The 23,345-nt window shown below is 38.5% G+C and overlaps 2 protein-coding genes across 15 annotated transcripts in view; one reads left to right on the top strand and one right to left on the bottom strand.

Annotated features, from left to right (window-relative positions):
- The window catches only part of LOC111595194 (restin homolog), a 30,870-nt gene extending 8,466 nt beyond the window's left edge, over nucleotides 1-22,404 (top strand). For 3 of the 14 annotated variants that reach the window (XM_030223387.1, XM_030223388.1, XM_030223393.1), the window contains 15 exons: nucleotides 4,215-4,277; nucleotides 8,772-8,894; nucleotides 9,018-9,059; nucleotides 11,342-11,497; nucleotides 11,561-11,773; nucleotides 11,833-11,998; nucleotides 12,061-12,238; nucleotides 12,451-12,513; nucleotides 13,682-13,792; nucleotides 16,662-16,772; nucleotides 18,036-18,102; nucleotides 18,175-21,686; nucleotides 21,749-21,876; nucleotides 21,933-22,144; nucleotides 22,218-22,264. In XM_030223387.1, the coding sequence (XP_030079247.1) occupies nucleotides 4,215-4,277; nucleotides 8,772-8,894; nucleotides 9,018-9,059; nucleotides 11,342-11,497; nucleotides 11,561-11,773; nucleotides 11,833-11,998; nucleotides 12,061-12,238; nucleotides 12,451-12,513; nucleotides 13,682-13,792; nucleotides 16,662-16,772; nucleotides 18,036-18,102; nucleotides 18,175-21,686; nucleotides 21,749-21,876; nucleotides 21,933-22,144; nucleotides 22,218-22,264 (5,192 nt within the window). The other 11 variants (XM_030223389.1, XM_030223394.1, XM_030223390.1 and 8 more) reach the window with 9 other exon arrangements.
- A 78-nt stretch (nucleotides 22,405-22,482) lies between these two features.
- On the bottom strand, nucleotides 22,483-23,337 carry LOC111595203 (DNA-directed RNA polymerase II subunit RPB11). Its single transcript, XM_023308801.2, has 4 exons — nucleotides 23,195-23,337; nucleotides 23,051-23,140; nucleotides 22,823-22,997; nucleotides 22,483-22,625 (listed from the first exon to the last, which is right to left on the bottom strand). Exons 1-4 carry the CDS (start codon nucleotides 23,245-23,247, stop codon nucleotides 22,590-22,592), a joined length of 354 nt encoding a protein of 117 aa, XP_023164569.1. The 5' UTR covers nucleotides 23,248-23,337; the 3' UTR covers nucleotides 22,483-22,589.
- Nucleotides 23,338-23,345: the final 8 nt, after the last annotated feature.

Raw genomic sequence — 23,345 nt, 5'->3', positions numbered from 1 at the left:
TTCCGCTAAGTTACATGGCATAACTAGCAGCTGTCGCATTGCGGCAATCGCGGCAGTTGCTAATTGCATTTTATACGCCTCAAACTTTGTGTTTTTTTCCCTCTTCCGCAGGTAGCTTTTACTTTTTTCTCTGTAGTTGAATAGACTTGCCTAGCTGCAGGTCTTGCCGAAATTGGTTAATTAATGTTGATGGGCTACCACGTCTGGTCCATGGAACGTTTTGCATAGCTCCAATGTTGTCATCACTCTTGCAGCAGCTGAAATATCACAGGAAATATTTTTGCTCTTTTTATTTACTTTTGTCTTTTCGCTCCGTTGCTTTCTTTGAGTTCTAAGCGGTTTTCAGCGTAAACAAACCCATTAGGGTCCCCAGCTTTGTACTCTGATGCGGCAAAAACACAAAAATTCACCTGTCTAGCTTTGCTGCTAATGAATTATTAACCTCTGAGCTTGTGTGTAATATGCGCCTAATGGCAGAGTTCGTTATGGCGCGGACTACCCACAGACCAAAGAGCGCCAATCAACTTCTTGCGAGGGTTGCTCGACACTCTTGAAGTGCGTACATTTCCTTATACACCTATTCACTTCCCTTATGCGTTGTCATGCTCCAGCTGCTGCCCATAGTGTATTTGCTTCAAACAATTAAACAACAATTTTAATCACACTCAAATGGGTTTTTCTGTATTGTTGTTGCGCACACTTGAGTGCTTTTAATTATTTCGAATGCGATATTGTTCTAAGCCAAAGGCAAATAAATTAACGTGTCACTTACTGAAACAGACACTCGAAAGCCCCGGTCGCAGCTGTTTTCTCTCGAAATTATTAAACGTGGCACTCCAAAGTTCCATTTAACATGGTGCTAAGTGCTGCCCAGGCAACTCCCAAGCGCAACTTTGTAAATATTATTCAACCAGTTGTTGTTACAGTAAGTGAGAGCAGAAACTTTAGCTTTACAGTTTAAATTTAATTTAAAATGTAAAGTATGAGAAGACAACAAAAGAAATTAAAAACAAGACAACAAAATTGCACAAAATCTATTAACCTTATTAATTTTTTATTTTAAATATGTTTCTCTTAAGCCCGTCAGAAATTTGATTAGTTTTATTGCCTCATCTATTTTGTTGCCGTGTTTTATTGTTTAGCCTCTGTTGTAATACACATCTAACACCAAGAGATCAGGGTCAATTTCAGAAACATCTACAGTGATCTGAATGTTTATGTGATCACCGCTATTACTTCAATGTTTTGCATGAATACATCAGGGCAGCATGTCTGCTTCTGAGTCTGTAGACTTTAGTTTACATTAATTCATCCACGAAACAACAGCATTTTCGCAGCTCTGCACAAACAGACAAGCAGCAGCAGCCGTGGTAGATCCTGTTGAGCTTATATGTGTTTGATGAGGAGGACGTACAGAGTAGATCTAACCACCTATAAGTCTGTAAAGATGTCTTTGTTTCTATACGCAGGTTTCATAGTATCTCCTAGTCGGGCACTCCTGCATTGGATCACTCTTACTGGTTTTTGCAATACCTTCAAGCTTATAGTTCATGGTTCACAGTTCAATTTCAACTATAATATTCACCTGATACAGCTCGATCGCTTTGTCTGCACGCCATTTCGCATAACTGTTAAATAGCCCGCAGATTCAATTAGACTGACTGCCACGCCCCACAAAAACGGATTTCGATGCGTGTGGGTTGCATAATTTGTATCACAATTCGAGTAAGAAACAAAAATCAAAAGTCATTAAATTAATAATTATATACATTTTGCTATTATTTATGGCTACCGGCCAAAAGAAGCAAATTACTTCAGCTCTTAATTGTGTTTGGCCATATTTGAAGGCTCTTTTCATAATTTTTTGGCATAAAGCACAAGGCGTAATTAAGTTGTTTTCTCAATCTTAATCTGGCGAGACACGCGGCAACAGTTGCCCAGCTATTGAGCTGTACACACACGTATAAATATAGATATATATTCCTCATGTTCGATCAGTTAAGCGGACAACAACAAATAATAATAACCAAAACTCCAGACATCTTCAATTCTATATTCAGCGACTGTTTTGCACGTTTGTTTACTCTGCGAGCCATCGTCGCGCCGCATTTTGTTGTTAATTATTCAGCAAGCAAATTATGAAGAATGCTGCATTCGGGCATTACACAACTGGCAGATACCCGGTAAATTAATCATGAAATTTCAATTTGCTTTATCAGAAAACTGTATAAAGCTATAGAAAGTACAACTCCAACTTTATAATATGCTTTAAATCGATGTTTATTTTCTTGTTAGTTATGAAAAACAACTGTTGTTTTCAGATATAGTCAAAAAGCTGCTGCAAAGTACTTTTAAAGCATTTTTAATCTGTTTTGAGTTATCTTTTTCCTCTTAAACCAATCTTTCTTTATTTGTTTCCAGTTACATAAAATCTTTGCAGACAAACAAGCGAAAGCGTGCGTTTAGTTCAACATACCCTATATAGGTGCTCAGCTTGATTATGTGTACAATCTACAAATATTTGCAATTTACCGGCACTTTTCGAGTGCGCACATTTGCAATAGCCGTAACGAAAACACGCCGTAACGTTCGCCGGTAAATGTCAGAAGCCGGAGAACGTTTTGGCTGATTTGCAAATTTGTCGATTTCGTTGATTTTACTGATTCGCATTGACGTTTTTAATAGGTCATTAAAATGCTTGCTAGAGTCGTTTGTCGGAACGAGTGTTCAGCTAAAGGTTTCCAAAGTTGATGGATCACCCCACAGATTCTTGCTCAAAGATGCTACGCGTCTGGGTGACATGTTTGTGTGTCTGACAGATGTTTAAGCATCTTCGTTTGACTGTCGACAAGCATAAGTATCTTTAAGGTATTTTATTTACTACAAACTTTGGGTATCTCTAGAATATTTAAATGTATCGACTGTCAGTTAAATTTAACTATCTTTGACTAACTATCATATGCTAAGCTGAAGAAGATTAAAGGCCTTTAAGTATCTTTATCTGATTGTAGTAAGCTTATAAAAAAGAATCTTAAAGATATTTATTTATTTATTGGCTTGCAGATATATAAGTATATTTCACTAACTATTGCTCATGCTCAGCTAAACTTGAGTGATGACAAACCTTTGACTAGCTTATTGATAAATATAAAAGTATATTTTACTCACTGGCTCTGTACTTTGAATATCTTTAAGATACTAATGTATCTTTTAACTGCCATTGTTCATGCGCAGCTAAGCTTGAGTATCTTTAAGACATTTAAGTATCTTCGATTAACTGTCGCTTGTTGATGAAGGGTATAAAGTATCTTTTAAACATATTTCTATAAACAATCTTTAAATGTATTGTAGATATTTATAGACTGAAAGATAGTTAAGCTTATTGCCTGTCGAATAGGTTTTAATATATTTTAATTATCTTTGCTTGACTATCGTTTGAGTATCCTTCAGCTGCCTGTCAAAGTTTATAAGTCTACATAAATCTTTTGTATTTTGAAACTATTTGAGGAGTATCTTATCGAATTGGGCTGAGTATCTTCTAGGGACAACCGACTTAGTTTGTGTGTCTTTCACTAATAGCCGACTCACTTTTGAGTAGCTCCAAAATATCTATTTATATCTGGACAAGCTTTAAGTGTTTTCGATTCGATTGTGTCGTATGCAAATGTATATTTTTAGCTGGGCTACGTTCACCTGTTCGACGTTGCTTATCGAACGTTTATATAACTCGCTTAACTGTGCAATTTGTTAACTGCGCTTGCCCAGCCCACACAAAATACACAATATATATGTATCTATATATACATGTATCGAGTTCGAGTTCGAGTCGGTAATTTTACCGGCTACTAATTGCTATTTGCACATTTGCGTTTTTGTTGTTGTGCCGCCGTTTGCTTTCTTGGCCAATTAGCTGGCCCGTTGCTTTGCCCTGAATATCAAATGAATATATATATATGTAATTTACTGAATTATGGGATCTCTTCTATCCATCGCCCTTTGGCACTGCCCCCAATTGTGGTTCGTAAGTAGCGTAAATCTTAATTTAATTTACCTTTTCTTATTCTCGATGGTTCAGCATGTGCTCAACATACACTTATTTATATATATGTATATATATTGTTTATTATTATTATTATTGTTATTTTGTTATGCTCATTTGGCTGATGTTTTTCTTTTCTTTGCTTCCGTTATATGTTTTTCTGTTTTATTTTTAGACACGAACAGCATGAGTCGTGAAAGCGATGACAATTTGAGTTCGATCAATTCGGCGTATACAGGTAAATATATTTTTAGTTACAATCAAATTTTTTTTATCATTTTACATTTAAATATTTACACTTGGCCGTGCATTTCATCAACATATTAATGCGGTTTAATTAACACATATCGTGGCAAACATACAAAGATAAATCCATAAACTGGAAGTCAAATTTGACGGCTCTAATCTGTGTCTCAATTGACAAATAATAAAATAATTATTGAAAATAAAAAATTAATTTATGACTTATGATATTGAAGTTAAGAATTTCCTGTTTCACAAATATTTCGCATTTCATCTTCTTCTCACACTTTCGCCCATTCGACTTGACCTCAATTTGTTGGCTGATCTATCACAATGATCAATTGCTTACTTAAGTATGCAGCAACAATTTCCGATCTACAGTTGTCAATTGACAGCCGCTGGGCAACGCTCGAAACGACTTTCAACAATTGATTTAACTATGAACTTAACTATAATTTTAATCGCTTATGTGCCCATAGAATGGGCTCTTAAATAACATCATTTTCATTAAGCAAATGTGTTCAGCCATAGAGTATAAATACCTGGACAATTGCTTATGTATAGTTAGCTTAGTTGGGGTTTTTTATATTTTGTTCGATTGCCCTTCTCAGCTGAGGTCTTTACGGCATTTGAAATGCTAAACACGTTCTAAGTATATGCGTATAAAATTATACAATTTAAATTGTAATGTGAAATACGCGACAGACAAAAAACACGTTAAATTGCTGCGGTCGAATGCAGCTGACTGCACAATACTCGTTCAAGGCATAAAAATAACAAAAATATATTTTACAATTGAGCTCTATGACAGCTTCACATGTTAGTAACTTTCATTAGTAAAAGTAAAAGAGGACGGCATCTGTAGAGTAGGTCTCAAAACTTGGTAAGCGAAATCCCAATTTACCAGTCACAATAAAAGTAAATCTTAAGAATCTTTAGATCAACATCTTTTTATTAGGTTCACATAAGTTTAAACATGTTCTGTATAAACTTTTCGCAAAATCCAATAAACTCGCTTCGCTCTATATGCACGAGTATAGAAACACACTAGATTTATCCATGGGGCGCTTGTTGAGGTGCCTCTACCGTTTCTTACCGGTATATCAATTAATTTTTTTCTAAGCCAGCTGCCTCGTCCACATTTTTGGCACCTTTTGTTGTTTTTTTGTTTTTATGACAATAATAATTTTTATACTATTGACATTTTACGAAAAACGCCTTCCAAAGTCGCTTGGTCGCTGGCGAAAACCTGAAAAATCTGGCAAAGCAACAGCAGCAACTACTGCGCCGCATCTAAATACCAAAAATCACAACTCGACTGAAAACCAGTTTTCCATTTGGTGAAATTCTCAGGCGATCGCGCCTGGGCGTTCATTTAAATATTCTATTTAAAATACAAACAAAGTACAGAAAAAGCTGGCGTTGAAAACATCAGCGAATATTATCATAGAAAATTAAATGCAATTATTTTTTCTGCTCAAAGCAAATGCACGCGAATTAAATTAATTGCGATAAAAAAAATCTTGCATTTTATGTGCAATACAGTGAATACTAAATAAGTGCTACATATAACTAGAAAAATATTTTGAAAATTTCTAAAATTATAATGATTTGAGGTTTTTGAATAAAGTTTGTAAAGAATTTTGACTTTAATATTAATTTTAGTTTTTATAGATAAAATTTATAAAATATATGATTTCATGTGTGCTATACATTTGAGTATAGAGAAGAAATAATTTTTGGCTCTTGATTTTGGCTTTTTCGATTCTGTCCTTAACTCCGGATAAAGAATTTAAGCTGTCAAAAATCAAGTGAACATTTAAAATGATCGAACCAACCAATAAGTTAGGCACTTGGATACCAATATAAATATATATAAAATAGATTTTGAGTTTTCCGACAGAAATAAAATATAAATAAATAAGGGTTTCAGGCTTTAGAGCGAGCTTTACCCCAACACTCCCAATAGATAGATAAACGAGATTCAATTCAAAGATAAACTCAGCTTAAATTGTCATTGGCTTTAGCAATGTTTAAAAGCTTCACTGTAGCAATTGCTTAAGCCATGTGGCGGTATTTGGCGGCTGTTTTGGAACCCGTTGGTTGTCGGCAACAGCAGCGGCGGCAACATTTGGCGGCATTTGCCGTTGAAAGGAGATTTGCATGTAAGCGCTGCCAAAAAGTCATGTAAGTCGTGAGCGGTCTGACCAGCCTGACTGATTACAGTACACACATACGTAGCACTTAATCAATGTGGGACGAAAATCGTTCAACGACCGTAGTGCGACTAATAGCACCCACTTGAACTGGGCACAAAGCTATTTGTATTTGTATCTGTATCTGTAGCTTTGATCGATTTGAGTTAGTCGCGACCTACACGCAATGGCAATGGCAACGCAGTTGCCTTAGCATGCAGCGACATGCACTTGCACTCAGTTTAGCTTAATTAAATGTTGTTTAATCATTTCAATAGATAATGAGCCAGCGACATGAGCCGCTGTGATTTATCGATCGAACATGCGAGCACACGCCCGATCCGAAGCGATGCGCAGCCATAAATGGAGGCGTCCATCCATTTGGGCTGAGTCGTGCGCTAAGTGGGTCGGCGATTTTTTCTTATACTCGTTCGCAGATTGGAAACGAGAGTCTATTGGCTGTTGAGCAGTAGTTGTAGAGCCAAATGATGTGATATTCACGTGGCTAGACAATTGCTGATAGACTTCAAGCTCGAATTTGCTGTCAATGGAATTGTGAACGGGCATTGTGCAGCCAGTTACAGCCGATCAGCTTATTCGGTTTTGACCAAAACAACATTGGGCTAGCAATGCATTGTAGACGCGGCCGCAGACTCGGGGCGCCACACTCACTCGCTTGTTGCAGCAGCGGCTGCTTTGATGATGATTCATTCAGCGTAACTGTCAGATACATGAGTTCATTAGTGTAGACACTGAATGTCAACTGCAAGGAAATTGTCAACACACAAACACGCACACGTACACAATTGTATTTTTAGCACTCGCTCACGTTTAATAGTTTAACAGTTAAATGCTAAAAATCAACAACTCAGATTCAGATTCATATTCAGCGGAGCTGCAGTTGGCGAAGGTTTCAGCGAATGGCATATTACTAAGCGACAAACTAGCCTTGAAGCTGTTCAGATAGCGTCTTAAAGCCGAGCTGAGTTCATTTTCAATTTCCATTTTCATGTAGAACAGAAACAAAATTGTAAAACTTCGTTTCGCCAGTGAAAGTTGCAAAGCGCAAAGTGGAATAAAAGGGAGCTACAGACACAGATACAGCCGAATAGATACAGATACACTTAGCAGCCACAAAGGCTTGTTGTTATAATTAAAAAATAAAAATTGCAAGCGTCACGAAATATAATAGCAAATAATAACAAATTGTCTTGACTGCCCAGTATGTGTATAGAGACGAAGATATAGATATAGAGGAGAGTTGTTATGTATTGTTGCTGTATCTTTCAAGCAACAATTGAACCTTGAAGCTGTTTGCCTGTTGCGAGTTTTATGGCCATGTCATGCTTGGCTACCGTTCGGACAACAGCGCTGTGCCAGCTGCACAGTAGCTCACTTCATAGGCCTGCCTTACGCGCATCTTTAAGATACATGTTTTGTGCACAGCAAGAGAAGATGATGAAAAAAGAGCCAATTTGCGCTGACAAAAACACAATTAACTACACGGCGTATACGTCATGCTGTAAATTAAGCGGAAACCAAAATCGTGCAAATCACAAAGAGCAGCAAAAAAATGTTTAAATTTGCTTTCTGTTGTCAGCAGCCGAGTTTTCTTCTTCTCTTGCTCAGTGCCTGTTGCAATTTGTTACAAGCAAACGTTACCAAACTGTCGACAATTTAATTGATTTATGCTTCTTCATTTTGACTCATGGAAATTTATGACAATTGATTTTGAAAGTCGCACGCAAGTGAAGTGAACTGAACTGAAGAGAATGCCAGCTTAACAGACTTCGTTTTATGATGAGCCATCAAATTTCGGCTTTTTAGCTACTGCTTGAGCTGAGCAAGCTCTAAAGTGCTCTGCAAAGTTTAGTCAAAACTTAGTTTCTTCTATTCTCAATCACCTTTCTAAAACACATGTTTAGAATTGACTTTTACCTGCCTGCCCGACTGCTTGACTCACCTGGAAAGTTCTTTTGCCTTAACAAAACTGCTTGCGGCCAATAACTGATTAAACAACAAACAGCACAGACAACTTTCACATAATAACAACTTACACAGCCCAAAACCTTTGGGTGCCGTTGGCCGTTGTATATGATTAACACGAATTCGCTAATTATTAACTAACAGAGCTTCACTGTACGCGACTCTGTGCTGCACCCAACCAGAATACGCAACTTTGGCAAAATTCAAATTTAACATTTAACATTCATGTAAATCGCATGCAACTACTGCTTAAATGGCAAACTTATATATATATATATAACTTATATATATGTATGACATGTTCGTAGATCTCTATCAAGAGACTGTTAAGCGCTTTACGCGCTCCTCTCTCTCACCCACATCCGATTGGGAACGCAGCTCGTTCAAGTCTCGAACTCCAACGCTCTCCGACAATGGACGTCGCACATCTTGTAAGTCTGTTGCTCCGTCAAGCACCTGCATGCTGTACGCTGTTTGTATCTTTATCTGTAACTGTTATTGTGCTTTGTTTACGTTTTCGTTTCATTCTTGTTTTTGTTTCGGCTTAACCATAGACGATTATTATCTAGAGGCCACAGGTCGACGACGTAGCTCAGGTAAGCTAAAGACCAGCTCACGAACTAATGTCTATCTCTTGTGTATATATCTGAATAGATATATATTTCATGAAAATTATAGAACGTGTTCGCTTGCTAAAACACACACACACACACTCACACACACCATATGTCACTTAGTTATTTGCGCAGGTGGTTTATATATGAATCTATGCCAGTTGCTCGCACCTTAAACGTAATTCACCACAATCTCTGCTGCTGTCTATCTGCATTCATCTGGCTTACATGTAGATATAAGCAGTACCTAAAGAATTGTCAAATTAACAAGAGCTAATGAGCTGTTAGCAGCAATTACCCTGCCGTTGACTGTCGCTGTTTGTGGGTGTTTACTGTACTGATGCGCAAGGCTAAGCTGTTGACAGCTGTTGCCTCATCAACTCATTAGCTATGACACAACTAAATATTATATTATCTAGATTTATGTAACTTGCTAAACTTTTCAAGGTGTTCCACATATAACATAAATATTTAGTCACATACCTTATTTATGTAAGATTTGGGGATATATCTTATTGATAAAGCCGATGAAATATTTCATTTCCTATATATGGGTTAAAAATTAAGTAGTTCTCTTGCTAGTTTCTCGTTTTTAGCCAGCAGCTTGGCTCTATATAAGATTGTCAACATCTCAAGACTTGTTAACAAGCTTAGCCAATGCAATATTTATTGAAATTGGCTTCATTCTTCTTCTCTTCTGCTTTCGCTTGAACTAATTTTCAAAGCACTTTTACCACTCAGAAGTAAATGCCTCCAAAACGAGCTCTTTAAAGGTTTCAACGGCTTCTGCAGACTAAAAAAATGTGAAATTCACTATGAATTTTTGATATACGGAAATCATTAGGTGCCACATCAAGTCTGTGAACCGGATGACCCGTCAATTCCATCTTTTGTATGCTCAGAAAATCTCTGGTGTGAGTGAGCCGCTACGTGAACTCTCACGCTTCGAAGATGGATGATTCCGAGGACTTTAACTCTTATCAATTGTGCTCTACATACTATACATTGTCTCTCTGTCTCTGTCTTTATATCATTCACTTTCCCTTTCAACATATTCTCTGTATTTTTCTCCCTCTATGAATCCATTTGACCAAGGTCTTTGGCTCACTCTACAGAGGCCACACTCTGCATAACTAACCATTATTTTCTTGTTTACTTATAATTGTAGCGCATCGACTATTCGCTTAGCCCGAACACCACAATTAGCTAATGCATATGCATATGCATAGCTATACTCGTATATATATTCACATCTTATTTTTAAGCAACTCAAACTTGACACCTTTATGCAGGCAGGCAGCAAAAAACACATCTTGCGTAGCACAGCGGCAAAAATTTGAAAACCTAATGATGAAAAATTTACAAAATTATCATTAAAAAGCCAAAATAATAATACAACAAAAAAAAGACGTGGGCGATGTGCTTGCAGCTTAATAATAAATGAATGGGGGAACCGAACAATACAAACATTATGACAGAGCTTGCATGCATTTATTTATATTTTTATAGTTTATTTTTGTTGTTTGGGTAATTTTCCAGGCAACCTGAAAGCCATTTATCAAATATCAACAAGTAATTTATTAAATTAAAGCCACAATTTGAAGGCGTTGTCTTTAGCGGGTCTATGAAGTCATGTCAGTTCTAGACTAGAGAAGATCTCTCAAGCGCATTGGACTACAATTTTCTATATCGATCTATACATATAATAGCCAATATCCGTTCTAAACGCGCTTTGCTGTGCGGGGGATGGTGTTGTAGTCATTTTTTGCTGTGTTTTGTATGACAGCTTCAAATGGTTTTCATTGACTGCAAGCGACATATGCAAATTGCAGCTGAACAATTTGCATATGACATCATATTCCAGTATCTGTAGTATATATAAGAAAAGCCACCTATAAAGAGGTTTTTATGGCGTGTAAATTGTGACTGAAACGCAGCCAAAAACATGGAGCGTGATCAACAGAGATTGATGATCTAAATGAAATATATAAATAATATAATATGAAAAAAACAACAGCCAAGATATATCTATATATACGAGGTGTGCTCAAAACGTAAAGTTGCTTGTTTGTATATAAATATTCATGTTCAAGGCTCATATTTATTATGTCATTTATGCCAATGCACATGAAACCTTAAAAACCTTACTCTTCGAAACCACCTCGCTTAGTAAAGAGAGAGTAATCATCAGTAAAAACAATTAAGATTGACGATCTATATGGAATCTATATTGTATAACACATGATACACTCATCTATTCACAGATCACAACAGCACCGTGCTGACAGCCAACACAGAGCAGTTTATAATTGGTCAGCGTGTGTGGGTGGGCGGTTTGCGTTCTGGCCAGATAGCCTACATAGGCGAGACACACTTTGCGCCCGGCGACTGGGCAGGCATCGTGCTCGATGAACCAAATGGTAGGTTTGCGCTCGTTATAAAGGCTGTCTTCTTGTATATAAAGATCGTGTGTGTGCTTGCAGGCAAGAATGATGGCTGTGTCTCGGGCAAACGTTACTTCCAGTGTGAGCCAAAGCGCGGCATTTTCTCGCGTCTCACACGTCTCACCACATATCCGCTGTCGGGCGCCATGACGCCCACTTCACCTCTATCGAAGCAATCGCCGGATCGTTCGCTTACAGTTTCACCAACCGCCAGTATGCGCAGTTCCATGCTGCGCAGTCCCGGAACGGGCAGTAAGTAAAACCCAATTGGAGAGCGTAAAGAGATCTCACTAAACTACGTTCGTTTGCAGAGAATGGACTGACAGTGGGCGATCGTGTGATTGTCTCGTCGGGCTTTGGTAGTCGACCGGGCATCTTGCGCTATCTGGGGGAGACACAGTTTGCGCCTGGCAACTGGTGTGGCGTCGAGCTGGACGAAGGCAGCGGCAAAAACGATGGTGCTGTCGATGGCATAAGGTGAACAGCTTTCTTCAGCAGAGAATGAATCTTTAACATAATCTCGATTATATAATCTTTAGATATTTTGAATGCAAACCGAAGTTTGGTGTCTTTGTGCCGATTGCCAAGGTTTCGCTATCGCCATCGTCAAAGAAGACGCGTCTATCGCGCACCGGTTCGCGCGAATCTCTCACCTCGATTGGCACCATGAACAGCATAGCCACGACAAACACGTCGCGTATACGCATGAATGCACAGGTATAAGACGGCCTTGCAACAACAGCAACAACATGCCACATGCCACACACAGTTTTAGTTTACCTTTTGTTTACCACAGTTACCTGCCACAGTTCAGCTGTTATCTTTATACATATATCTAATTCTGTTAATGTTAACTGTTAATCGTGCTCTGTTTACAGTTTTTACTAACGCGTTTTAAAATTCTAATTCTTAATCCCCTCCACATGCAGCGCAAGTCGAGCACGCCCATTCGGTCAATTGTAACGACGCCGAAAAATCAATTTTCCATGCAGGTATGCAAAATCAAAATCAAAACCAAAAAGCCTTTATGTGTGCGCGCTGTTAGTTAACATGCACGCCTACTGTACCCGCTGTTAAAGTCGCTTGAGCGTGTGTCTGTGTGTCTATTGACTAATTAATTATGCTAACGTAGCTGCTAAGCGTGCCACTAACTCAAAACTCAATCTAACCTGGCCAACTAAACTAAACGCTAAAAGACACTGCTGTACAAAACAATATTTATAAAATATATTTCAACTCTACATGCACCCCTTTATTTTGGCTTATCTTATTATATGTATCTGTATGTTATGCTGTGTTCCCAATATTTTTATTATCTCCTATTCGTACACCTGCTGCATAATAAAAAAATGTTCGGTATAAATTTATAATTTAAGTGCACGCTTCTCTGTGTGTGTCACTATATACAATATAAGATATATATATATATATATATATATACATATATATATATATATATATATATATATATATATAGATATATATATATATTTAATTTAAATATTTATTATTTATCGTTTTGACATGTTACGCATGCGCACAAAAATTTGTCTTCCTATTTTTTTTTATTATTTATATTTTGGTTGTCAACGGCGTCCTCCTCCGTTCGCTTCGCAATAGAGCTGCAAGACTATCTGACCAAATGAGAATATATAACTTAAGAAAAGAATATTACAATATTTAATCTATTTGTTATATATTAAAATATTATTCCAAATTTTTAAATATATATTTTATAAATACATTTTTTTATTTATCTTTTTATATTAATATATATTATGTTAGCAACATTTTCTACATTATTTTAAATTTAAAAAAAAATTTTTCTTTATTTTTATTATTTAATTGTAATTAATTTATAGTCTTGCAGTTTTACACGGCAACCTATATGTATAAATATATAAATACACACACACATATATATATATATATATATATACATATACACATGTATAGAATAATATTGTGGATTTATTCCGTCCTTCTTTTAACTTACGTGTTTATTGTACACAAAACACATTCTTTCTCCCTCACACTTATGTACACACTATTATCTTCTCTACTTGTTACTCATGCGCTTGTTGTGTCACACACATACACACATACACACACTCACACACACACACATTCTTTCTCCCCCTCTCTCTTCGTGATTTGCAGGATCTGCTACGCGAGAAGCAACAGCATGTGGAACAGCTGATGGTGGAACGTGATCTGGACCGGGAGGATGCGCAAAATCAGGCGCTGCATCTGCAAAAGAACATCAATGAGGTAATTATCTTCACCGATACAATGTATATGCCGCTGCCCTATGCGGATCGCAGTCGACCATTTCGCTTGCGGCCTACGAGCCACAGCAGCAGTCGCATCACAATAAGTCCAAAGACAACGATAACAACAGCAACAACCACAGCCAGACAACCGCTACAACCACAACATCAGCTACAGCTACAGCTACAAAAACAACAGCAACAAAAATCGCGTTCCGATAAACCAAAGAAAGTTTGGTTTTGCGATAAAAAGAAACTATTTCCAGTTGGCTAAAGTCCATCAAAAGAAAGGCACTCGATGCTTATTCAGCTCAGCTTTGTGTTTGTTTACGTTTTTTGTTGAATTTCTATAGCAGTTGCAATTCCAAAAAAAAAAAATTAAGAGTGTAATCACCCACACACCCACTTACACACCCACACACACACATGCATTCACTCGTGCTGAAATGTTTAAACATTTGTTTCTCTTCACTTGGTTGGTTTTCTTGTTTTTGTGTTAACCATGTTTTTTGTTCTTCTTTGTCCTTTCTTGTTCTTATTTTTATTTATTTTTTGTTGCTCTCTTCTCTCCTCGCATTTTATTGTTGTTTGTCAATTTTTACACACACTTAATTTGCGCACGTTAACTATTTCGGTGCAATTAAAATTTTCTCATTTTCCACACACACAGAAAAAAGTACAAAAACTAAGTCGGGCTTGAAATTTTCCACATGTTTTTCAGTCGGCCAAGGTTCATGGGGGTTCATCATCTTAACAAGGCGCTAACGAGCATAGCAATTGCAATTCTATTAACATTTTTGGCAAATTTATATTAGCGTTTGGCCTGGTGTTAATAAACTTTCATAATATTTAGGTTTCTCAGATTTGAGCAAAATTGCTTTAGGAACTTTTCAATTTTCTTTAATGCTATACAAAATTGAGTAAACGAAGCAATTGCTTTAAATAGATTTTAAATAATAACAATTTTGCTATCAGTATTTTCACTAGCTAAAAAATTATTTTATAGCAACAAATCATTTTCCATATCAAAAATAACACAAGTATTATCAGCTAATCACACTCATGGTGTTAGTTTAACAGTATCATATAACAAAATTTTAGTTTAATTGAAAGAAATTTAAGTTTAGGCGTCCGAGGTGTGCTTAAATCGAAATAATATTAGGGAACCACAGATCAATGGATCTGCAGACCAAAGCAAACTAAATATGCCATATAATTGAAACTGTAGGTTTATGTAGCGATTTTGAAAAGAAGATGTAATGTAATGTATTTTGAACACACCTCGAACAGTATCAAAATTGCTCAAGTAATATTTGAAAACCATTTAAAAAATAAATATTTAAATCAATCTGGAAAATAAAAAAAAATTTCAAATGTTTAAAACAAATTTTTCATATATAATAATATTTTTCTATTATAAAAAATATTTTGAACATAACTAAAATATTTTTCAAAAATTAAATAACCTTAAAATTAAATAAATTTTTTAATACATATTAATTTAAAACGTTTTCAAATATTCACATAAAATATTTTTAAAATATTTATTAAACACCATTTACTCGTTATTTGTTTTATATTTTCACTTGCGGCTTAACTATTTTGCAATTAACAAATGTTATATTCTCAAAATTGGGGTATTCCTTAACTTAGTACACAATATCATACATGCTCAATACATTTTGAAGACATTTAGTGACATAGTAACTAGTGGTTTGAAAGGTTCTTCAATTAACACATAATTTGGAACATTGCTCAGTTTATTATACATTTGTACACTTAGTCAAGAAATATAGTTGAAAATATTCAAATATTTGCAATTAAATTTAGCACACTTTCTGCAGACAGCCTGGCTGGGAATATTTGTATCTTTTCGGGTTCTCTCTTTCGTCTTGCTATATGCTTTGATTTGCAACTGTTTATGTGTTTATTTGTTCATATTTTGTTTATTTGAATAAAATTGAAGTTACATTTTAAGTTTTCTTAAATCTATGTTCTCTATGCTCATCTAAATGCATATACATAAATGTCGTGCGCACTTTGAGTTGTATTCAAGAAATTGGCAAAACAAAAAAGAAAACATTTCATCAACCAATCCAAGCAACCAACCAGTGTTCTAATCCCTCGTTGCTCTTTTTAACGCAAAACCAAAAACGAAATATCAAAATTCTCAATTGTTCAACGACTTTTATGCACCACTGTTCAATTTTTATAGCAACTGCTGATCGAGGCCGAGCGCTGGAGGCGTCTGATAGCTCGACATAGCATTCGACTGGCCGATCTGAGACGCGAGTTCCGTGGCTGGTCGGGCAAGCACGAGAGGCACTGTATACTGCACAGTGTCCTGACACCATTGCGCATCAAGTGAAAACGATAAGGATTCAATTGAAGTTTTTATAGGCACAAGTCTGCACAGCGTTTTATGCTGCAAGAACCAAAAAATATTTACGATATCTTCTATCACAAAGATGAAAAACAAAAAAAAAAAAAACATGAGCCACAAAGCCCAATTGAATTTCATATTCTTAATGGTTTCTACATATATTATTGAATATAAAAGATATGCATATATAATACATATATATATATATATTTGAAAAATGGAAATTGGAAAAGCCTGTATAAAATGGATTTTATGAAAGCGAATTTTCTTGCTGTTTGTCTAGTTGTACGATCTACGATATAAAAAATGAAAACATATTTACGAGATAACAAAACTTAAAATACATTACGATATCAAATATACGATATACAAATATTATTGCAAAGCATTTTGCTTAAAAACTTGTTTTATTTCTCTTTCAACTGGATCTTTGTATCTAATTCACTTTTTTCTGTTATTTGTTACCCTATCTCGTCTCCTATCGCAGCTTAAGTTACGGATTTTGCAATTGGAGTCGCAGTTGGGCGATGAACGTAAGAAATCGGAGGAATTGCAATTCTCTATAGATGAAGCACAGTTCTGTGGCGATGAAATGAATGTAAGAGAAGTACAAACTTCTGAGGAATGTGCATTAACTGAAGAGTGTTATTAGGGGTTTGTCGAGAGTAAAGTTTAAAGTTTGAGAAGCGCAGAGAAAGGCGCTGTAATTATAAAATATAATATGTATGTATATATATGAAAGCTTATATATATATAGATGTTTATCATCAGGGTTTGCCAAGGCCATAGTTAAAAGTATGAGGATTGCATAGGAAGGCTTATAAGTGAGGGAATAGGTTAGGCACGCTTGAAATATAATAGCTTTTAATAATAACTATCTGAAGGCTCTTAGTAAAGCAATTGAAAATAATAGTTTTAGCCTTAAAAGTCTTTCTTGCAGAATCAAACTATAATTATTTAGTTTAAAATTTGTAATGTTCTCCCATAAGAAACAAAAGTTTTGGTGGTTCAAGCGCCCAAAAGCTATGACTTCCCTTATCAAACGCAAATGATTAAGCTTTCGCTTTCGCTCTACGCAGCTAGATAATCGAATAGCAATAGCACAGCATTTTCCATAAGCTTTCGCTATGTCTGAGCTTCGTTGAGCTTCAATGAAAAAACACTAAAACAACAAAGCAAATTCGATTCGATCAATCATGTGCCATACAAAAAAGCTACCTCCGATAAAAAGATTGAAAGAGAATTACAGTTTAATTCACATTTATTGGGGCTTATTTAGCTCATGAATTATTTCTATTTGTTAACCAAACTGTAATGATTTGAAATAACAATTTTTTGAAATCTCGTATGGCCCCAAATATTTTATGAATCTTAAAAAAATGAAATAATAAAAATATTTTTATTTGAGATATTTTTACTTATAGAATCATTACAAAGAGATTCAATAAGTAAAATTAAATTCACTACAGATTTATCTTTTATTTATAGAAAGCAATAAAGATTCCAGATAGATAGAGTTTATAGAGCTTATATTAAATTAGTTTTATAAATATGATATAGAGTAGAGGTTTAATAAAAGTCAGCACGCAAAACGTTTTTCTTCACTTTATTTTTCTTTATGCTTAAATTTAAAACAAACAGAGTTCCAGCATATCTTTTATACAATTTGTATACCCTGCATCCATTGAAGATGGGAATGGGTTGTTTTCTATGTATAAAAAGGACCCCGGGTATATGCTAGTCGGGCACTCCCGAATAAAATACCAGCTAATGCACATACAAATTCAGTTAATGCCCATCTTCTAAAGTCAACTTGAATGTGAGTTATATTTACTAATTCGATTTATTTCCCTCGCCGCAGGCCCAATCTCAGGTGTATAAAGAAAAGATATTTGATCTGGAAAAGAAAATTACAAAGCTCGTCTCAGGTATACACAAATTTAGCTTGAAATGTCTTCTGGTCGCTTCTGTTTATAAATTCATTCAATTGCCATCCACAGCCACGCCCAGCTTACAGAGCATACCGCCTATGGAGGAGAGCGTCGCCTTGGCCAATGCCAAGGCGCAAATCGCTGAGCTGCAGGAGAAGTTAAGCAATCAGGAGAAGCTGAGCGAGGCACGTCACACCGAGTCGCTGGATGAGCAGGAACGTTTGCTCGAGAATATCAACTATCTGCAGAAGCAGAATGAGACACTGCAATTGGAGCTGATGGCCAAGGATGAGAGCCTGGAGAAGTTTTCGCTATCCGAGTGCGGCATCGAGAATCTGCGACGCGAATTGGCGCTGCTCAAGGAAGAAAACGAAAAGCAGGCGCAGCAGGCCAAGGAGGCATTCGATCAGCAGCTGGCAGAGAAGGTGGAGCAAGTGAGGCAGCTAAGCAAAGAGCTGCACGAAATCAAGAGCTCATCCTATACGCTGGAGAGCCAACGGGCGCATGTCACCGATGCCTGTGAGATTCTTCAAACAGAGATTCGGATGAGAGACGAACAGATCAAAGAACTAAACCAGCAGCTGGACGAAGTCCATACCCAGTGGAATGTGCAAAAGGCGGACAGCAGTGCGCTCGATGAGCTGCTCACGGTGCTGCAGACGCAAAATGCGGATAGCAAAAAGTTGGTGGAAGAGCTGCAAGCAGCGAATACCGCAATGGCCCACGAGAAGCAGCAATTGCAGCAGCAGTTGAGCGGCTTGCAGGAGCAGCTGCGAGCGAGCGGCGATAGCAACGCGTTGCTACAGCAACAGCAGCTCGAGAATGCGCAGCTGAAGGAAGCAAAGCAAGCGCTGGAGCAGCAGCTGCAGCAGGAATCGAAGCTAGTGCAGACTCACAAAGCAGAGACGGAGGAGAAGGACTTAAAACTGCAGCAACTGCAGCATCAGCTGGACGAGCAAACCATGCTGCGTGCCCAGCTAGTCGAGAGCCAACAGCAGCTCAAGCTGGAAAGAGCTGCAGAGCAGAGTCAAGCGAGTGAGAGAACATTAGACTTAGAAGCCACACTGAAAGCCAAGCAAAGTCAGTTGGAGCAGCTGCAGCAGCAGCTGCTGGAGCAAACTCAAATCCATGCACAGCAAGTCGAAAATCAAGAGCAACTGCGCCAAAGCCACGCTGCAGAGTTGAGCCAAACTAGCGCCAGAGCAGCTGATTTGGAAGCCACATTAAAAGCCACGCAAACCCAGCTGGAGCAACTGCAGCTGGAGGCCACGCGGAGCGGAGAACACAGTGCTCAACAGCTGATGAAGCTGCAAGCAGAGTTCGCTCAACTGCAGTCCAAGGAGAGCGAAACTCAAGCAGCTTTAAGTGAACGTCTAGTGGAGCTGGAGACGGCGAAGCAACAGCAGCAGACGCTGCAAGCAGCATTAGAAAAGAAGAAGGACGAACTTGCAACAGCTCAGATGCAGTGCATCCAAACGGAGACGCAGCTGAAAGCCAGCGCTGAAGTGGAAATAAGCGACGTCAAGCGACAAAATGCTGCTTTGCTAGCTAAGTGTGAGAGCCAGCAGCAGCAGCAGGAGAAGGTGCAATCGGAGTTGATTGAGGCACGTTCAAGCACCACGCAGCTGCAGGAGACGCTCAAGCAGCTCAACGTGGAGCTGCAAGGCAAGCAGCAAAGCCTTGCAGCACTAGAGAGCGTAAGCAGCACTCAACGCTTGGAGCTGGCGAGCGACAATGAGCTGCTGCAGCAGACGAATGCGAGGTTGGAGCGGGAGCTCAAAGAGGTGCAGCAGAACCTGGAGAAGATGAAGTTGGAGTCGGAGCAGAGACAAACGCAGCTTGTGGACCAGGAACAGCTGGTCATACAGAAGGATCTAGCTCTGGGCGATGCAGGCCGGCAGCGCGAGCAGCTGGAGGCTCGTTGCCAGTCGCTGCTGCAGCAGCAAGAAACATTACAGCAGCAGCTGAACAATTTGCACAGCAGCTCAACTGACTCCAATGCAGAGCTATTGAAGCTCTCGCAGCAGCTGCTGGAGCAGCAGCAAACCAACGAACAGCTGAGCACAAAGAGCAACGAGGAGCGAGGTGGACTCGAGCGCCAATTGCAGGCAAGTCAGCAGCGTCTCGATGCGCTATGTGGACAGGTGGAGCTGCTCACCAAGGAGCTCGCCAGCAGCACAGAGCAGTCCGCTGAGCTGCAGGGCAAGCTCAAGGCCGAGCAGGAGCTGGCGGCCAAACAAACGCTGGAGCTAAGCGATGCCCAGCGCAAGCTAGAGGCGACCACAGTCAAGTGCGAGCAGCTGGAGCAGCAGCAGGCGAAGCTGCAGCAAGAACTGAACAGCGAAAGGACAGAGGGTAGCGAGCTGAACTCCAAGCTGACGCAGCTAACGGAGCAGCTGAGCAATGCAGAGAAGCAGCTCAGCTTGGAGAAGGATGCGAGCAGTGAGAAACGCCTACAGCTGGAACGTGAGCTCCAGGTGAGTCGCGCAAGCATAAACGAATCACAGACCAACGAAGCAGCAGCCAGAGAGCAACTCAAAACTGAGCTGGAGAAGCGAGATCAGGAGTTAAAGCAGCTGCAGGTCCAGCTGAGCGAAACACAGGCAGCCAACGAAGTGGCTATCAAGGAGCTGCAAGAGAGATTGGATATAACCAACACAGAGCTTAAGCACAAAGAGCAGCTAGCTATCGAGGATGCGCAGAAGATAGCGGACCTCAAGACTTTGGTAGAAGCCATTCAAGTGGCAAATGCAAATATATCGACGACCAATGCAGAGCTCTCCACGGTGCTGGAAGTGCTTCAGGCGGAGAAGAGCGAGACGGCGCACATCTTTGAGCTGTTCGAGATGGAGACGGATATGAATGCAGAGCGGCTGCTCGAGAAGTTGCAGGGCATGAAGCAGGAGCTGCAGGACACGCACAGCCAGCTGGAAACCCAGCTGTGCAACAGTAAGGAATTGGAAGCCAAGCTGCAAGAGCTGCAGAAGCATGAAGAGAACTTACAAGGCACAGCCATAGAAGCCGCGGAAGAACTTCGTCAAAGGCAGCAGGCCAATGGGGAGCTCCAGGATGCACTGCAGCAGAGTCAATCCAAGCTAGCCGAGACGCAGCAACAGCTGGAAGAAAGTCAAATCCAATTTAAGCAACTCCAAGAGCAACTGCAGCAGGTCCAGCAAAGCGAAACGCAACTGCAAGCGGAAGTTGCTAAATCCAACGAGCAACTGCATCAACTGCAAGCGATCAGCACAGAGCAGCAGCAAGTGCTGCTGCAGAAGCAGCAGCTGCTGGACAAAGGCAACGAGCTGGATGACCAACTATCGGAATATCAAAAGGTAATCGATGAAATGGATGAGGCTTCCAGAGAAAAGTCTTCAAAGATGCAGCAGCTGGAGATTCGCATCAAGGAGCTTGAGCTGGCACTGCATCAAGCTAAGGAATCACAGCAGCTGACGCATCTGGAGTGCCAGCAGCTGACGCGGAAACTGCACTCACTAGAGCTCGAGGAGGCACGCGAAATTATGGCAATGCGTGCCCAAGCCAATGGGTCCAGCAATCCAGCTACAGAAGGCGACGATGCTGAAGTAAGTATTAGGGAATCTCCCGAACGTCCACTCTTAATCTTAATACTAATATATCTCCGCAGGTCGACACTGAAACCAATCTGGCTAAGATTAACTTCCTCAACTCAATCATAGCGGATATGCAACAGAAGAACGATGCATTAAAAGCCAAGGTGCAGACGCTGGAAACGCTGCCCATAGACTTTACCAAGTGAGTCAGATTATATATATACTATAAATGGATTTCTAATCATTTTCTCTTTGTAGACCCTACGCCTTTGAAATGTTGAACAAACGAAAGCCAGCTCCACGTTTGTTCTGTGATATCTGTGATGAGTTTGATAAGCATGAAACGGAGGATTGTCCGCTCCAAGCAGGCGATGAGCGCGACTACTCGCCGCCGCCACCTGCCGACTCCAACAGCAATGAGAAGGAGCGAAAGCTGCCGGCTCCACGCAAATACTGTGAGTCCTGTGAAGGTGAGCGATACTCAAATCGATGATTACAAGTTGTATATATTTATTTATGTATATATATTCCCCTTGCTTTCAGTTTTCGGACATGATACGAGCGAGTGCGCCGACGATGAGACCTATTAGAAAACTAAGCTAATCTAAGTTAATTTTGTTCGTTGTTACACTCGCGAACATATTTTTATAATCTTATAATCAACCTTAAAGCTAACTAATCTATTTACAACATTTTATACCTCTTCGGAAGCTGTTTTAATGTTTTGCACGACAAATTCTATATTAAAATTTTATTGTGTTAACATGTTTTTTGTATAGAAAATTTGATGTTTTAATTTTGATTTTTATTTTGTTTTTATTTTTATTTCTTATTTATTTATACAAATAGTGAAAATATACTTCTATTGTTTCGCAAGGTTTTTTTTTGTTAAATTAATAAATGAGTCAACTACAACTAATCGCCGCCCTCTTTCTTCTCCTTGATGGCATCCTGAAAGCAATATAAACAATTAGTAATCATTCAAAAAATAATATAAAATACCAGGTTGGTCTGAATAATTCTCGGCTTAACAAATTGTAAATTTAATAATTATCTTTTTCAATTTTCTGTTTTTTGACTTTTGCTTAACTTTCCTATATTTGCTATGTTAAAGCCGACACGTATTCAGACTACCCTCGCATACTGACTTTGAAGCGCTCCTCGAAAAGCGACAACTCTGCAAGCAGATCCGTTATGGCATTCATAAATGCTTCCTGTGGTGAATAATCTGCCGTTGTCTGTATCCGAATAACGAATTTGTGCTCCAGCGGATGGGGCACCTTATAACCGGCAAATAGCACATTTGGATCCTTCAACAGTTGGCTGTTGAGCACAATTATTAATAACCATCGATAATTATTATTGGCTTGGCATACTTGCGAATCATGTTGCCTAATGTGTGATCTTCCTTGTTTATAGTGAAAATTGCGGCATTCGTTACCTTCGTGTCCAATTCCTTGATAATTCTGCCAAAATGTCGTCAATTATGATTTGCAATGTTTTTGAAAAGAGATACTCACTTTTTCTCGCCTTCGTAGAGTAAAAACGATTCAAATGTTGGTGGCGCATTCATTTTATAGTTTTATTTACAAGGAAAAACACAAGAAACTAAATTGTTTATAAAAAGAATCAACCAGACACAAGAAAATAAAACGGGTGTGTGTTGTAAAA

This window comes from Drosophila hydei, unplaced genomic scaffold (assembly GCF_003285905.1).
Source record: "Drosophila hydei strain 15085-1641.00,03,60 unplaced genomic scaffold, DhydRS2 tig00000172-arrow-pilon, whole genome shotgun sequence".
Classification (NCBI taxonomy): domain Eukaryota; kingdom Metazoa; phylum Arthropoda; class Insecta; order Diptera; family Drosophilidae; genus Drosophila; species Drosophila hydei.
This window is presented reverse-complemented; position numbering and strand designations above follow the sequence as displayed.

What these genes read in the sequence shown, in the direction of transcription:
- LOC111595203 (XM_023308801.2), bottom strand. Translation starts at nt 23,247, where the DNA reads ATGAATGCGCCACCAACATTTGAATCGTTTTTACTCTACGAAGGCGAG. An exon ending in CTCTACGAAGGCGAGAAAAA is followed by an intron (nt 23,141 to 23,194) that starts GTGAGTATCTCT and finishes ACATTTTGGCAG; the next exon opens with AATTATCAAGGAATTGGACA. An exon ending in TTTTCGAGGAGCGCTTCAAA is followed by an intron (nt 22,626 to 22,822) that starts GTCAGTATGCGA and finishes TATTGCTTTCAG; the next exon opens with GATGCCATCAAGGAGAAGAA.